Genomic DNA, 18,382 nt, shown 5'->3' on the forward strand with positions numbered 1-18,382 from the left:
TGACAGAGAAACTGTTGATGGTTTTGGGTTTTGCCTTCAGTAGTAAAAGTATTGTTTTTTTTGACCTAGGTTTTGTGGTTGGTCTTTGGACTGCATTGGTCCTCGTTCGCCTGCTTGATTGGCAATTCTAGTAATTGGAATTTATGAAGGTGTATAAGTTTTTTATGGGTTAGGGCAAGATATGTTTCCAGGGATGCTTGATGTAGGGCATAGAGGCTGTTGGGGGTGTGTGTGCAGGGTTCATTAATACGCATGTTAAGTGCCTTTCCTTCTGTCTTTTTAAAGAAGGAATGCCATAGAACTGAATGTGGTTGTTCACGCCACTTCAGGGCTGCTTTGGAAAATGTAATGGGGAAGCTTCTCTGTCTTATGGGGAGTAATATTATTTTTCAGGACCCTAAAATACTTTATAAAAAAAAAAACCCAACACCAAAAAGAAGATATCTGCCATGCTTTGTGAAGACAGCAATCTAAACATCTAAATAATCATCTCATAAATTATTTATAAAGAATGACATTTTTGCAATAGCTATGCCAGTGTTCTCAAACAGTAACTTAATTTGTTTTCTTGCAATTTGTAATATAAAGTGGGGTATATTTCTGCAGAACTTCTGTTTCAGAAAAAAAAAAAGCAGTCAATTTTTTCAGTTAGTAAATCTGCAGTGAATATTCATTTAATGTTTTAAAACGTGAACTTTTGTTCACAAATATTTGAGTTCTTAATTGGCTAGTTTAGATTTATGAAAATGGAAGATCTCATCAGATTGGAAAAGTTACAGGATTAAAACAGTACTATCCATATCTATTTGCATCTACACAGATTGAGCCAACATCTATGTATCTGTTTGGGTATGGGGAGTGGGCAGGCACTGTGTAGGGGTGTTTGTTACTTACATATGCTTTCATTTATTCAGTGAACAGTTGTTACCCATACATCTGAGAAATCCAAATTAACAAGCAGGTTTTTTTTTGTTATATTCCTACTTTTCAGTTTTCAGGATAATTGTATATTGATTAGTAACTATAAGAAACTTTTACAGTTACTTTTCTCAATTGTTTTTGTTAATCAAGAAAACATACTACTGGCGAAGTTGCACTCCTCCAAATTCTCAGTCACTGCATTGTTTTTATCCTATGGAATGGATATTTACGAAGAACCATGGTAACTTTTATGGAATGCTTTGATTTTACATGACTATATAAATGTATCGTCCATATAAGAATTAAAAATTACAGTGCAGATTAGAGCCTTAGTTTGTGATTCTACAAGTGTAGGTATGCTTAACTTCAAGTACATGCTTGAGTTTGACTTCTTTGATAGGTAGGCACAATAACCATAATTGTTTACAGGATTAAGGTTTTTGATATGAACTTTTAGTCATTTAGGGAGTTCAGAGGCAACGTGAGGCCATTTGAAAATGCTGTAACCACTAAGTGACCTATATTAGTAATAGCTGGGTAGGTGTTAGTGCTGAAATAATGAATCACTCAGCCATTTTTGTAACTTGCACTTCTGAAATAACATGGCAGTAATACATGCATAAAGCCTATTTCCATGTTTTAGCTTTATACTCTACTTTAGGTGATGGAAAGTAATTGTTATAGTACTGCAATTTATTAGGACTTATGTGGCATAATTAAGTGAGCAAGAATCAAATGTCACCATAGGATTTGCTGTGCTAAGCATAAGTAGATCAGAGAACAAATGTATCTCATTTAACATCTGAAATGTCCGTTAACTATGCTGTGTGTAGGTCTGGAAAGAATTTTTTTATTTTTTTCACAGTAGTATCAGGAGAAACTCATTACATTGGTATTTCTCTTTTTTTGAGGTGTATTTTGTTTTTCTTCTTTATTTAGATGTTGATACATTTATTTCTCAAACGCTAAAAGGAGAAAATTTATCTAAGAAAGCAAAAGAGAAAAGGGAAGTTCTTCTTAAGAAGATAAAAAATGTTAAGGCAAGGTAAGTAAGCTTCAAGGCTTTAATATGCTATAAGGTCACACATAAAGTTTTTACAATCTTTCAATAACCTTTAACAATACTAGCAAAAATCTGTTTAGGTACTGATTTTGTCAAATAATCTGCATGGGTTCAAGTCTTTATATCTTTCCTGAAGCTGCTGCAATTGTCAGAAATGGGAACAGAAGGATTTGTCCCATTTGAATTGCTGTAATATTCTGAACCCTGATTGCAGCCTGGTTCGGTAGAGCTTGCCTTCACCTCTGCTTTGGTAAGCCTTATTGAAATTTAAGAAATATAATGCATTGGGAATATGAATGAGTTTCCTGTCACCATACTGTGCTGGTGTAAACAGCATAGTTCAATGCTGACTTTGCTTTACTTTATATTCTGTCATTTAGCTCTGTAATAGCAAATTGAAACATAACTGGAAACTATTTATAGTTTGCTTCTGCAGTGTTAAAATAGTGAAGTACTGTGACAGACCACGCAGAGCGCTGTGGCCTTTTTCCCTTTTCCTCTCTTTTTTTCTCTCAATAGGTATGATTTGAGACTCTGTTCTGTTGTGTCTTAATTTCAGTCAGACAAGTCAGCTGAAGAGATTTGGCTGTAGTTTTATTCGTGCTACAAAATTTTACTTGCAAAATCTCTTTTCTTACAACTCTGATCAACTAGGATATAATCTAGTACTTGTTGTTCTTTTCCCACTGTTGTTTCCAAATTGTTTTTCTACTGATCCACTCCTGTGTGATATCTCTTAACCTTTCCTTTGATGACATGCTCCTGCCTCTGTGGCAACTTGTTTACAATTTCAAAGACGGCACAATCTTCTGGCAAGGGCATCATTCTTTGCATGACACTAACTGTGGGAAGGCATGAGATGTATCCCAGAGTCTTGTAATTGAGGGTTTGTGTGCCTTTGATTCGGTTTATAAATGCTTAGGGAACTACTTTTTTAAGGAATCAGGATTTTTTTTCTTTTCATGCTTTCCCATCTGGGTTATTGAGCTAAACTGGGACAGTACAGATGACTCGCAGATACAGCGCTACTGACTTTTTATCTGCATTCTTATGAGTCAACTATGGGGTTTTTTTGTTGATGAAATATCGAAGGAGGGAACCTGCAGTTACGGAAGCAGTTGACCCTGAATGCTTTGCCATTTGTTTACGTGACCCCACCATTTCATGTCTTGTTTTAATTTCTAATTCCTTCCTTGTCTCCTGGAATTCACTCTTAGTAACATTTTGTTTTTCATGCAGGCTGTAAAATATATGCACATTGTAGTCATCTTCGACTTTCGCATCCCACATATTGGGCTGTGCCTAACACTGCTACTTCCTATACAGGATTTCTCAGATCTGGCCTTTTATCTCTGTTTGCATTTCTTGGTTTCTTATTGCTAGACCATGCCTTTCTCTCCTGCTCGTTACTTGTAAGAACTAACCTGATACACATACTACTGCTTATTGTCTATAAAGATGGTCTTGGCAGCTGCATTTTATTTGCCAGTTATTTCTGGTGAAATCCTCTCCTTTTCACATAAAGTCCATGCACGCTTCTTCAGGTGCTGTTTAAGATAACACTGTCCTGATTATTTGTCTCTATACATCATACTGTATCCTATGATTACTTTTGTTTCTGAAATACCAAGATTTAGCTCTGAAGAAATAGTTTTTTTTCCCCTCTGGGATGATAACAATAGAAGTGTTTTAAGCATCAAGTATGGTAAGATATTCCTATTTGAAAATGACTTTTTAAATTTAGGTCTGCATCAATTTTTATATTTCTGGTTAATTATTAATACTTTAAAATTTGAATTTTGTAGATTATTGCAACTAAACCCAGTATTTGTGGATTTTTTTTTTCTGCTGACCTGCTATTTTAAAGTATGCTTAGTGGGTTTTACTTGTGCACAAAACTTTTTGGAATATGTTACCATTTGGAAAATTTACTAAAGATGCTTATTTATGTTTATACCTTAAGATAACTGAATAGATGTATATCCCTATAAACGGCAGCTCTGAGTTTGGTTTTGTTCAAGCCTTCTTCGGAGTGACAGGGGATTCTCTCAACTGCAGAGGCAAAAGAAAAACTGAGTAAATACGTTAGCCAAAAATAAAGACTTAAAAATTATTAAGGAAAACTTGACAGTGCTAAGTTTCAACTACAAAACTTGTTAAAAACTAGCAACTGTTCCGTGCTGTATTCTAGTACTATGGATTGGCAAGTGCATTGCTTTACTGTGTTTCTTCTTCTTTCTGCAGCTACCCTCAAGAGTTCCAGGATAAAGGTAAATGTCGCGCTTTGTTTGTTTGTTTGTTTGTTTGTTTTTTCCTTCCTCCCCGTGATGTGCTTTTGCCCCCTGCCATACCCTAAGCCGGAGAAGCGCAAGGCGCTGCCCGGCCGTGCCCAGGTGCTCCCGCGGACGAAGGGCCTGGCTCCCCCTGCTGAGTGAAGCGGGAAAAGCTTCCCGGTTGCCAAGTTCTCGCTAAGCCATTGCTCAAAGCCAGGTCCCATTTCCTTCATTGAACGCCTCTGAGAAGGCTTACTGATGAAAGGATGAGCTTAGAAATATAGTTCAGAATAGGAGCTTGTTATGTCTGGCTTAATTAGGACTAGCGTAGCGTTGCAAAAGACCATGTAAGCAGGTTTTTTTTTTTGTTTTCCAGAGGAAGCCTATGCAAAGCAGTCTGCTCAGGAGATAAAATTTTAATAGGGATAAAGTATTTCAGCCATTTTCTCTTAACATTGCAAAAGTCTTTAATTCCATAGTGATGTTTCTTTAACCTTTTAATAGGATCATCTAGTGGCAATATGATATTGGCTTTCGATCCACGCTGAATGAATGTTTCCATAGTGCAGCCGGAGCTCAGACCTTCAGTTGGAGAGGAGATGATTTAGTGTGCAAGTAATGAAAACTGAAGTGTGGGTTATCTATTGTCTTCTAGTGGAGTTAAAACAAAGCTGCAGAGTTCAGTTTAGAGAAGTCTGAGTGTGTTGCTACAGTGCTCTGTTCTGTTAACTAAACCTGGAAGGGCTCTTATTTCCATGATGCTAATTCTTGAGGTCATGACCTATAGCCTGTGGATGCTGGTATGAGGGTCACAGTGCGAGGTCAAAAAAGCCAATGCGAAGCTTCACTTTTTTGCAGTGGTTGAAGAACTGTCTGTTTCTGGACAAGGAGGTTGAAATGTGTGGGCTACAGTGTGCCTCCTGATAAAGTGAAAATATGTAAGTCGTATTAGGCAAGTAATGCTGTGACAAGGCACAACAAGTTCATACATTTCTTATCTCTGTTTAATCAAGTTACACAGCCATAGCAGTTTGAATAAGATGAAAATACAGCTTGAAACTTCCCAAAGGTTGCCAAGGTTTTGTAAATTCAAACTATGTGGTTATTTAAAAAATGCATTAAAATAGTTTACTATTTTTTTTAATAATGCACCTCAGCACCCTTATTGAAGTTAAAATGTAGTTTCCTTCCTTTCCTCACTGTCCAACAGAACTAAATGTAGAAAAGTCAAATGTTATTTTGTTAAACAAACATGAAATAAGGTAGGCTAGTTATTTCGTTGCAAGTGCATCTGACTTTCCAGAGGGCATGTTTTTTAAGGTTTAATAACTTTCTGAGGCTGTGAATTGCCAGTAAACATGACAGTTGTCTGTAGAGAGCAGAGTTTGTGTTTACTGGTTTGCTTTTTATGAAGGTCAGGAAAATTCTACTGTGCTTACTTTCTTCACTGGCATTTGATTTGGAATTTCTTTTCTGATTCAACAAATTTATTAATGAAATCTCATCGCCATCAAAATAGATGGTTTAATTGATATAGTCTGCAGCTGTTACTGTATAACTTGTTCTGACTTCTGTGAAGGTTGTATTCAGTCTTACTCCTTTTGTTAGAGTGCATTTGATTCTTGGGAAGGATATGTTGCCCCTTTAAATTCTCATGATGTCTTACTGGTTCAGATGGTAGAACTACATATAGATGGTGAAGCTTGCAAATGCTGATACTTTAGTTTTCTTTCAGTATTTGTCAATAAAATGAGAAGGCCCTAAAGTAATACCATTGTTTTCTGCAAGTGAGGGTAAATTTCTCTAGATTCTGTGCCTTTACATGAATAAATACGAAAAGAAACCCCAAACGATGAGAAATGGGAGCCTACATTTATTTGCAAAATATTTGAGGAAATATGGTATGGGTTGTTGGTATCATTTCCAGAGTTCAAGAAGTGTGTGCTAAACTTATTTGGTTGTGTCATTCTTACTCCAGGCCTGTACAAATTAGGCATGACTTGTGTAGGTGTAGGACAAAGGACCCACATGGAGGTAAGCAGTCAGATTCTTGGACAGCTACTAGTGTAACAAAGCAGCGGCAGCAGCTGAGTGAGGTCAGCTTTTGTGCCCATTCATATCTCTGTGCACACCTAAACATTTGAAAAAATGGAAAATTTGAGGAAAGGTTAAAAACTGAGGGAAAAAAAAATTAACCTTTGAGAAAAGGTTAAACATTTGAAAAGAGGTTAAAACCAGTGTTGGTCAGACATTTTCCTGCTCCTCCCCTCCAGAATAAAAAGAAATATCTCAAAGTATATGATGAAAAAGGAGAATATCCTTTAGGAAAAAGGGAGAGGTGGAAGCAGAAATGTGGAAACTGCACTGAAACAAACTAGGAAGAATAAAAACTACTGTGTACATTTAAACTTGATGTTTGTTGTTCCTTGTTTTGTGGTAGCAGTTACTCCATTTTTAGTTTTTTTTTAATGCAAATAAAATAGTCTTTGTTGTAGCTGGAAGGAAAGGTGAAGAATAGTTCATATTATGGGCCATATTATCATTATTTATCACAGTACATTAATTATCATACCGTGTCAGCTGTTTTCAAGAATCTAATGAGTTGTGACCTGTCATCCTTCCAGAAGCACTCAGAAGAATCTTTTGGAAGCTGAAAGAAGTGAACAAATGCTTTAAAAATTGTTATATCTTCTGTATAACATAATGAAACTTGACTGTGGTTTCTCAAACAGCAGCTTCTTCAGCTTGTGAGTTGTTCCACAGTTATGCTTTGTGGTCATCAGCTTGTGACTCCACTCTCATCGTTGCATGCTCTTGAAGTTCTGCTGGCTTTGCATGTGGTAACTGGTCAGTTTGACCAAGGTACTGTATGTGTATGGGCTTTGGCCACTATCATGCAGAATCTTATCTTTCATAAAAATAAGGCACAGAGGTTTTAAAAGAATAATAAAAAAAAGTTGAAGAGCACATGCACAAGTAGAACCAGGCTCCTTAAAACCAAAATCATCTGTGTGAGTATCTCTAACTTTCAGAAAGCACATACATATTTCTTTGCAACCAGATTGATAAACTTTGGGACTTGCTTGCGCCCTCCTAGAAAGAAGCCTTTTTAGTTTCTCTGTTAGGTCAGTAAATATGCTGGCAAAAGCATCTTCTGTGTCTACACAGTGAAAAAAATAAGCTTTTTTGGGAAGGTGGGTATATGTGAAAATTAAAGACATAAAATTAGTTGTATAGGAAAATATTTAATTCTCATGTGTGATGTGTTATCTGATTTTACACTGACTTTTACAGTTAATTTACAAAGTGCATGGTGTTCTTATGACAGAAAATGTACAATTGTACTAATACCCAAAATACTAATCTTTCCACAAATTTTATTTTTTATTGAGTTATTAAACATTTATTGCATTTATTTTATTCTTAAATTAAGAAACTGCTTTTTTTTTCTTTTTCTTTTAATTTGAAATATTTGACTCCTCATCTAAGTAGTTTAAACAAAACCAAAAAGCCATAGTCGCACTCAAAGTGACCTGTTCTAGATCTTAGAATTGAGAAAGAACTTGAAAACTAAGATAATTCTCATACAAATTGAATTCATTTTTCATAAGACTAGTATTCCACTAAGGATATAAAAATCTGGATTTTGTCAGAGATCCTGAGTTAATACAGTTTTTGGCATTTCTCTGTTTTGAGATTAATTGAATCAATACCGTGGCTGCCAAAATGTTTAGTAAAAAGAACCTTGCTTTCAATTTATGCTAAAAATAGCAGTAAAGTTGGCAGAAGCACTATAAGCCCTAGAATCTGTTTTTGTGTTTGAAGATCACTTGCCATCTGCTCTTTGCATTTATTTTAGTAAAAGATACATTTTTAATCACTTTTCTCAAAAGATTTTTGGCTCGGTGTTGAAAGTGAGACACCAAAAGTACTAACCAAATCAAGTCATAATAGGGGAATTTGCAGAACAAGTTCCCCATAAAGCACTTGGTGTACCTTATATATGAGCTGTGGCACACGACTTCGGCTCTATTTGTGCAGAAAAGTATGATATAACCTTTACTAACTACCACTTTTCAGTCTGATGAAGACTGATGAAGGTTCACTTTCATTTTAATTTCATTGTAGTATAAGAGAAGATAAATTTGTGTCTCTAGAGCATCAGTGTTCTATGTAGTTATTGGGAGTACCTGGAGGAAACCTTTAAGTGACTTGGATGTCTCTGGCTCTTGGTAGAGCAGTGTCTGGAGCCTGAGACATCTGCTTCCTGGAAATAGTCAAGCTGACAGAGTAGCACTGTATGCAAGGTCTTTGTATTTTCTTCCCCTGCCCCATGTTTTTTGTTGAGGTGCTATTTCCTTTTTTGTTTCTGTACTCTTTCCCCCCCCCTTCAGGAAATGGCAGCAGGTAGGAGTCTTTATGGACTTGAGGCAGTAGCTTGTAGTCATCACAGCAGTATGTGGATGCAAGTTCTGTATTTTAACACACTTGAGCTTTCAGTCAGGGGCATAAATACATCATTAGTAATAACCATAAATGGGAAAGATGTGGCTTAGTTGTTGTGTAGTCCTTTGAGGATCTTCATGATGTATTTCTGGAGAGACCATCAGATGCATTAGAATTGTGCCAAGTATCACTCTCTCCTGGAAGTGTGGAGGGTTTCCTTGTAGGCAAGTCACTGGTGTCTGTTTCAGCTTCATGTAGTTGTTATCTGTGTAGTGTCCCTGCTAAGTGCAATTTAAAGCAGCACAAGACAGAACCACCAGTGCAGCACAAAATGGTCTTATGTCCATCATCAGAATGAGAGACAGCTCAACAAGTAAGAGTTGTGTTGCTTTTCTTGCTTGAAGCGCATTTACTTACAAACTTAATGGTGTTTCAGTATTGTTTTAACAAATAGCTGCTAAAGAATTCCTACTTGACCTTTATAAAACAAGCCATTTAAAACAGCCATGTTAATATGAGACTCCAGAAGACTCTTCAGGAAGGGGTGTATTGAAGCAGATTGCATGGCAACGCATACGTTGAGAAAGTGGCTGTCGAAAGAATCCAGTCTGGCAAGGTGACTGGTGGATTGGGTCAGTAGCATCTTCTTAAAGAAGCATCAGCAACTATTAGGGGGCTAGAGAATACCTGTGCCAGCTTGAAAGCAGCTTTGTCTAGTTATTTTTCTGAAAGACTGTGTAGTGAGAACCTTGCATTGATCTCCTTGATGGCTCCATCCAGTCCTTTGTTTGGTGGGCTCTTACTGCAGCAGAGAGTGGACAAAAGGAAGTGATTTCAACCTGCTGTGACGTGGGACCTTACAAAATGGCAAGAGACAGAGTGTTTTGAGCTGCATGACATTTTATTTTTGTGAATTGTTTTATTTCTTTTATACTTGAGCAACTTCAATGCATCACTCTGTCTAGACTTTTTTGTTTAGTGATCTGAGGATGTGAGCTATCAAGGCTCTTTCAGGGATATTGGCTGAAACATCTTGGATGCTCTTTTTTTACAGTTAGTGGTGGAAGCACTGTCTTTAATACTTAGGAGTTCATTGCTATAATCACTATCTTAGATGAAAATGAATTCTTGGGGAAAAATAATATTATTAATTTTTCTTATAAACTAGATTCTTACAAAATAGTATGGTCCTGTTCATTATATTCAGCTTGTACCAACTAAATCTGTTAGAAATCTTCAGAATAGGGGGCAAGGACTGAAGTGCAGCCCTTGTTACAATGAGGAGAGTTTGTTTTATGCTCTGTTCCTAATGTGGTATACTTACCCTTTGCTATGCATTACTTCCTAAATCAATAAATAAGCATTTAATAAGTAAAGACATTGTATGGGTTTTTTTTTACAGATAACAAAATATTGATTCTGCTATCAAACCTACAAAAGGTTAGTTTAAATTGCAGAAACTGGAGAATAGGGTCAGTTCATATGCATATTTTTGTTACTGTTTAACTGCTAACTATCTACTGTTAATGAAACTTCTTTTTTTTTCAACTTCCAGATAAATCATATGGTATTCTGGGGAAACAAGAAACTATATTAATGAGCATCAACTCCTTAATTATCCTTGTGACTACATAACAGGGACGCATTCATGGCATTTCTTTGTGCAATAACTTTTGCGAAGAAGTATTTTTAAACTGATCATTAATTTTATGGCCACAGAAATGAGATGCAAAATTTATGCTGTTGTCATTGGCACAGGTTCAAGGCACTACTGACATTATGTGTGATTGTAATGGAATGGCTGCCAACTAATGAGTCTATAGACATTTTGTTTGAGCATGCTTTGCTTTTAGATGTCTGATTAGGCAGCAGTGCTTTCAATTATGCTTGCAAATTGTATTGGATACATTTACCTGATGCCCATTGTTGCTTTGTAGTTTGGTTTTCTATTACATAAATGCAAGTTGAATGCTTTGCTTTAATTTATTGATGCTTTTCAGGTGTATTTTTAGGTACTTGGCACCTGAAGAGAGGAGTAGTGGCTTGTGCTGCTCAACACTGACTCCTCTGACTGTTCAAGGAGTAACACATGCAGCTTCAAATGCAATTCTGTCTAGCCTGTCTTGGTGGGATGTAAATTGCAGTGCAACACACTGATGGAGGAGCATTTAAAGTGGAAAAGAGACAGAGATTATTCTGAGGGGGGAATGCAGGAGATCCCACAGAACCAACAGGAACCCTCTCAGTGAATTGTCAGGAGCAATATCCTTATATATTAGTAACATACACTTCTAAGATGTGTTTTAACCCTGTGAGAATTAGGAGGCAAAATCCCAAGGTTGAATCTGGCCTGTAGTCATTTCCCTATGTAAGTACATAAAAATGTTGTGAAATGTTCCTTATTAAAGCTCCAGAGCAGACTGAGTCAGCTGTCTATCAACATGCCTGCAGTTCTTTTGTACAAATTAGATAATTTAAGGATTGCATTTCAATGTATAATATAAACTTCCAAATACATTGATTTAATCTAAAATAAAAATTGGAAGATTTTTCGTATGATCTAGTCCTGCAAGGCTACAGGTTGCTTGTACCTCTGTTTATGGTTTGTGACCTATTCTCCACATTTTTTGCATAAAATGTGGATACCTGTATGTAGTATTGTAGCTGTATATGGGATTTACATATTTGTCTTAGTAATTTGTGTGATGTTTTGTTGTTTTTTTTGCCTCCCCTCTGCCATTTTCTCCTTGTGTGGAAGTTTTCAAGCCTTTATTCGGGATTTAACATCTACAGAATGATTTGAAGATATAAATTTGCTAAAAGCACTGAGAGTGTAACTTCTTTTTTCATAATACCTCAACATGTTTTTTGTTTTGTTTTAAGAGCATTTTGAAGTTGAATATCGTACACTTAGGTGCTTGTTTTATTATAAATCTGTGCTCTGTGCCCACAGCTTTTGTTGTTTCAAATACAGGATATACCTGGGGTAGGTACATGGTGTGCCCTAAATATATATATATATATATATATATATATATATATGTATGTATTAGAAAGCCCCTTGTGTCTAGATTTGGCTTTTATATGAATGCAAAGCACAATACATTTACTGAACTTGAAATCCTAAGCATAATTTGGAAACGGTAGTATTGTGACTTAATGGAAAAGATAGGTAACTGCAACTTGCATAAGAAGCCCCTTAAGAACATGGAAGAGATTAGGTATTGCTGAGTGGAGCACAATTCTGTGGAGATGTTCTTCCTACATATTTACTTTCCTATTTATCATCCACAAGTGCTATTCATTTAGATATATTTAGGTTTACTCTTACTATTCAGCCCGTGAATTTTGAGTGCTGGAGTGTGGTGTTTGTGGAAACATTTTTCCTCTGTAAATACAGCATAATAGTAATTTATGCTGGCACCTTCATGAAGGTTAAATGATAGTACATTTATTCATAGCTGATGGGGACACTTTTGTCTAACAAACAGGGCTTATATGTATGTGTGTGTGTATACATATATATACGTATATATACAGTTATATACACACACTATATAGGTGCATATTCCTTGCATTCTAGTACTAGTATTCTAGTTCAGGATAGGAAAAGAGTGAAGCAACTTTTGATACAGTATAGGTTGTGAGTATCATGTCTGCTCTATTTAACGGGAGTCTATTGTCTAATAAAGATATACATATATTGACAGACAGGCAACTGGTCTCTGATATGTAAGTGTGAAAGATAATCACGCTAGTTGTAAATATGGCATAATATTTTCTGTTCATGTGCTATCTGCTCTCTGGTTTTCTATTTGGAGGGAGAGGTGAATCCTGGAGGGGGATAATTTACTTTGATTGGTTTGACAGGTGTGATGAAATGCAAATATTTTGATCAGATTAACACGATGGCTGGAGTGCTACTGCAGGATGGCCTTGTCAAAAATAGATTGGAGTCAGGTTCAGATTCAAAGCAGTTGTTATATAGCATGGGAGCTTGAAAGGAAGCTTTACTGAGAAAAGCATGCTAAATTAATTAAGGAAAAAACAATTTGGTATTCTACAGTTGTGGGATATAAAAGAACTCCAGCAAAGCAAAAATGAGGCTTTGTTGTCTTAGCTGCATGAAAAACTTGCCGTTCTTTGCTAGCAGCTATGGTTCTTTTTGGGCACAGACTCTGAATTTTCTATGATTTTCTGTTATTAAATGGGAAGTAAAGGGGTAAAACTCAGCCACAGCTAAGCAGTCCTGATTAATGCAATTCACGTGTCTGCAGAGAAGAATATTTTCTCTATGTGTGGGGCTTATTTTGTATTCTAAGAAATTAATTATCGGGTACAATGCTCTAAAAGGGAGTACATGAATAGGGAAGCATACCTGGAGGTCTCTGGAAAGCTTTTACCATGGGAGTATACCAAAAGGCAAAGATTGAGCAATTTAGCTTCATATGATTCTTGAGAAAATTGAGGGTCGTTTGATCTATTGAAGCATTAGATTTATGATTTTGGTTTGGTGATTTTTATCATATTTAATTATTGACTTTTCCTCAATTTTATTTATTTTTTTTATTAAAGAAACACTCTCTTTTCTTATTTTTTCCCCTCTTCTTCACCTAGATGGTATTAAAAAAAAGAAATCTGAGAAAATATACTGAGTTTTGAGAGGGAGAACTTAAATTTTGTCTAATTAAATGGAAACCTCAACTAATATTGATTTCATTTTACCCTTCCCAGACCTTTACACTTAATGCACTCTGATCACTGTAGTGCATAGGTTAGTTCATAATGTAGATTTTTATATATATTGTTGTAGGACTCTCATTTGCATAAGAAATTCATTAACAGAATGCTGCATGAAGGCACCGGTTCAGACCTGGTGCTGTCAGAACGTGATTCCGTTTTTAGTTTCATGGGAGGAGTACACATACAAAATTTGCAAAGTAGTGCCTAATTATGGTGAAGAAAAGTGAAAGTGGGTAGAGGGTGACAAACTGCTGCCAGCAGGAGTTTGGCAATTCCTTGGAGGAAAGTTGCTGCAGTTCCTTCCTGCACATGGACAGGGCGGAACTTTGGAGCTTGGCCCTGCCTGTTTCTCCTGCCAGTGTTTTCCCTTGCCCACCTCTTTGCTGTGCTGTGTGTTTCTTTCCACCTTGTGTGAGAAGCTGTCAGATGTGCAGTGCTGGGAGTGGGTTCGTTATATGACAGTGTTTAGGGAAACTGCTTCAGCAACATGTACATGGCTGGTTGGAAGGTAGCCCCAGAACAGCAGTGCTCACAGCTGCGCATGAGCGTGCAATGTACCTGTTACAAGCATCAATGAGAAATTGGATTTCTTCCATTTCAGATAGGAATTGATAACCGTATTCCTAATAAAAATACTTGTCTTTAGATTCTATCTGTGTTTGCACGATAGAGTATATTAACTATCAATGTATTTTTTACTTTTACAGAACTGGAAGATGAGGAACAGTCTGAAGTCTCTTTTACTTCACCTCCTGATAGTCTCTCAATAGCATCTGACCGATATGATAAAGAGGATGAAGCACCTTCTGATGGTACGTGACACTGCTTACCTTAGAATGTACTAGATTTGCCAGTTTCTATAAACGCATGCAATTGGATCCTCATGATACGAATGCTAGTGTGGGAAATCAGATAAACAGATACGCATTACAGCTGGATGGTTTTCTTACAAGAACCTTTAAAGGAACTGAAGAGCTCTCTCTAGTGGTTCTAGAGCATAGTGAAGCTGTCTCAAATTTACACTTTTTTTTTTTTACACTCATGTTTTTTCGTAACAAAGCAGCTTCTGTAGATGCATATGTTTTTGAAGATAGATCAGTGGCTAAAACTGAGTATTTGTAGTAACAAATTGTTTGTTAATTCAATGTTATCAGATTCTTGCTTAATTTTATTGCGCTACTTAATGGCTTACTGTATTATTTATCTAATAAATAATGAAAGAGTTTATGTGATTAATATTTTTCTGCAAACTCCATGCAGAATAGGTTCATAAAATATTAATTATTCTTACAGTGTTTCCTTCCATTAAGACAGTATTTTGTAGAATGTTTTCATTATATAAATTTCAAATTTGAGTTTGCATTAAAAAAAAAATCCAGGCTCTGTAGCTGTTTTCCTTGTTTTATTTTGTATTCATTAAATTCAATGCTAAGTGTGACTGTTCTGAAGACATGAACAATTGAATACTTCAACAGTTAACAAGCGTGCTTTAGCATGGTGTCCATATTTGAGATTAGTTTATTGTATACATAATATAAATACCTTCTATGGATAATATCTGGTAATAAATTAGATATATGTACAAATAAATTAACTATGTATATTAATTTCTGGCACTAGAAGTTAGATAGACTTACTAGTGAATGATGTTTTCTGACATGATATGATGATCAAACTGTGCAGCTCCATCTTGAAATACAATTGCTGAATGAAAATATGCTTCCTGCAACATAGCACTCCACATTTTATGTTATCCAGATTATTCCCTTTGGAAACATAAATTGCTTTTATGAGATATAAAATTATGTTTATTGCAGAACAGGGATAAGTCAAGTACATGCATAAGTGATAAACCTTCTAAGCATTGATTCAGGCTAAAGGACTTGTTTTTTTTTTATATCCAGAACTCTGTAAAATGTGTAACAATAATCACACTTTTTTTGGGGTTTCTCTTTAGTTTTTTGCATGTTGGCAATGTGACCTTCTATTAAGAAATAAAACCAAGCCTTTTTGCTTTCTGGTTGAAATGTAATTATCAGACAAACTGAATATTGCTTTTAGGAAAGCCAAGCTAATTTTCCAAAATACAGCTGAATGCAACTTTCCATGTATTTATTATTGCTTACAAACATAATCTTAGTGTTATTTCTAATTGTAACTTAATAACATGGTACTGATTGCATAAAGGGTATGTGACAAAATTATATGGCTGTTTAATAGGAGATATGATTATAGATTTGTTTCAAAACAGCTAATTAAGAAAAAATTATAATGTTCATAAACCTAAATAATGAATGGCTGAATAATGCTGATGCAAGAGTATATGAAATACTGTATGACTTTGAACAGTTGGATAAATAATTCTTAGCCTATTTTGAAAGTTAAAATTATGAGAGTATGTATAATAGCTGCCCAACAGTATCTTGGCTGATACATTCCAGTTTAGGTAGAAATATAGCGGGTGTGATTTTGTTGTATTTAAGATTATTTTGCCTCACTAATATTTCTACTTTTTATGATAAATCCTGTTCAGTTATCTTGTAGGAGTGCCACACGAGAAGTCGAGAAAAGGTGGCAGATTTTGATCTCTAAATACTTTCATTTATTGGAGGAGTTTCTGTTTTCTCTTTGAATGTCCAGTGTGTTATTCTGAGACCATTTGATTTTAACATATGTCGTCCATCATTCAAGTCTGCCTACCTAGACTATGTATGAAAATGTATGTTGAGAGAATCTTATGAGAGGTGGATTGGTTCTCAGAGGTGCCATTTGTTTCAGTTCTCACAGGCATGAATGAGTTTGTTGAAGCTCAATACTGTGTGGGGTTTTGTTTTTTTTTTTTTTTTTTTTTTTTTTTTTTTTGGTGTGTGTGGTTTTTTTTGTTTTTTTTTAAACAGTCTGTTAATGCCCAATATTTAAAACCTACTCAAGAAGCTGCGTCTGTAAGGTAGATGATTGATGGTTACCAGCTTAGTTCAGGAGATGTAAAACCACATTTGTATATGATTAAGGCTTTTGGCGTTAACAGAGGGATGTAACTGTAGGTAACCAAACTGAGGTGTTTGTTATTTATATTCGCATCCTTTCATATTTTAATGTAAAATATTTTTTATATATTTTCTGCTAAAAACCCCAAAACAAAACAGCCATTTAGCTTTGTACACATCAGTTAGACTGTAAGGTTTGTACGACTTCTGAAAGTGTCACTGTTTGACTTTGCGGTGTTACTGTCAAAATATAATTTGTGAAGACACCCACTTGGTAACAGATAAAGAATTAGTGTATTACGTGTACTTTACAGTCATTGTAAAATCCTGGAGGTTTTGTGTGACCTCCGTCTAATGGTGTATTAATTACAAGAGAGATAATCCATTTAACAATAAGTATGGGATAACTAAATTAGCACAGGTCCCCTAAAGGCCTTTTGTCAAATCTGATTGTTATGTTGTCCTTTTGACTTTTACCTTATGCTAGGCACTAACAAAGTATCTAAACTTTGATGGATTATAAACTCTAAACATGATATGTATTTTTCATAATGCTAATGTAATTTTCTAGGTACTGAAAAGGTCAAACCCCCACATCTCTGTGTGCATTCTAAGTCTGTCTTTCCTTTTAATATTTCTTTTTCTCTGTTCCTCCGGTTCAAAAGTTCACTCAGTTCCCAAATGGCCACCTAATTTTCCAGTTATTCCCTCAAGCCATATGTGTTTTGGTTTCTTTATGGTTTATTAGGTACTGTAGGAAAGTAGCATAAGTTATATCATCTAATGAAATTCAAGCACACTTCAGTGATGCTTTGACTTGATTGCTGGCAGCAATTAAATCACAGCAAAGGAGAATGATGCATAGGCTTACATGTCCAGACACCCTACAGAAACTGGAAGAGGGATAAAACACAACAAAACCCCCAAATAAAATAACAACCCCCAAAACAAGACAGACAAAACAAAACAGCACTGCCAGGCACTCCGTTCTTAACTTGATTTTTTTTTTTATTGGCTAACAGCCTGATTGATAGCAAAATCATAACTTGCTGTATGCTAACAGGCAGAGTTCACTTGTAGGTTATTGTGAGCTGATAAAGGGTTAGATGGAGTTTTGATTTTCGCATTGGTCCTTGGTGCACCAGATTAATGGAATTTCAATGAGAGACTGGAGTAGTCACAGCTTTGTCAGAAAAACAAATGGAGATTCTATAGCCATGTCTGCTCATTAATACCAGTTGCCTGAAAGGTGTACTACTTCTCTATACAAAAGACTCAACATAATTGATTTTTGAGCAGGGTATTTTTTCCCTTATTGATGACTAGGTTTCTTGCAACTTAAGTGACAGGTTTTTGTATAGTACATTGTATAACAGTGTTATGTCTTGTAAATTCTTACTCCCCTTCCATCTGTGCTTTGAAGAATGTGTGTAGCAGAAAATATGTCTTGATCAGTTAAAAAACAGAACATACCAAAATACTTAAAAACTGAAACAGTAAGACTTTCTTAAAAGTTGGTGACTATTATTATTATTATTTATTATTATTACTACTAATACTACTTTTAGTTGAGACATTAACTGGGGGAAAAGTTTCTGGTTTTAATTTAGTTTTCAGGTTTCTTAGGATGGTATAAAATGTAGATGTAATGCATGGTGATGCTTTCCTATTTAAGACAGATATCCCCTGTTATGATTCCAAAGGATTTTTTTAACAGTAATTTTTGTTTCACTTTTTTTTTGTGGTATGGTAACTTGATTCCATAGTAGGAAATGCCATTAGTATTAAAGAACAAACTTTCAGACTTTGGAAGTGATGTGAGTGATCCAGCTGCTTCTGAAGAAGGTATGTCTGTTTAGCTCTGCAGGGAGTATGTGACTGAGTAATTACAAGATCTAAAAAGATCAGAATGAATGCTGGGATGAAATAATTTAGAACATCATCGTTTT

At 35.5% G+C, this 18,382-nt stretch overlaps 1 protein-coding gene across 2 annotated transcripts in view; it reads left to right on the plus strand.

The window, feature by feature from the left end:
• SKAP2 (src kinase associated phosphoprotein 2) overlaps window positions 1-18,382 on the plus strand; it is a 120,201-nt gene that overhangs the window by 8,730 nt on the left and 93,089 nt on the right. The window contains exons 2-4 of one of the 2 annotated variants that reach the window (XM_062622763.1): window positions 1,861-1,966; window positions 4,229-4,254; window positions 14,154-14,258. In XM_062622763.1, coding sequence (XP_062478747.1) covers window positions 1,861-1,966; window positions 4,229-4,254; window positions 14,154-14,258 — 237 coding nt within the window. The remainder of the gene's footprint in view (window positions 1-1,860; window positions 1,967-4,228; window positions 4,255-14,153; window positions 14,259-18,382) is intronic. The other variant, XM_062622764.1, reaches the window with a different exon arrangement.

The sequence above is a fragment of the Pezoporus occidentalis genome, unplaced genomic scaffold (genome assembly GCF_034315485.1).
Source record: "Pezoporus occidentalis ecotype Australia unplaced genomic scaffold, CSIRO_AGI_Poc_V1 ctg246, whole genome shotgun sequence".
In the NCBI taxonomy this organism is placed as follows: Eukaryota; Metazoa; Chordata; class Aves; order Psittaciformes; family Psittacidae; genus Pezoporus; species Pezoporus occidentalis.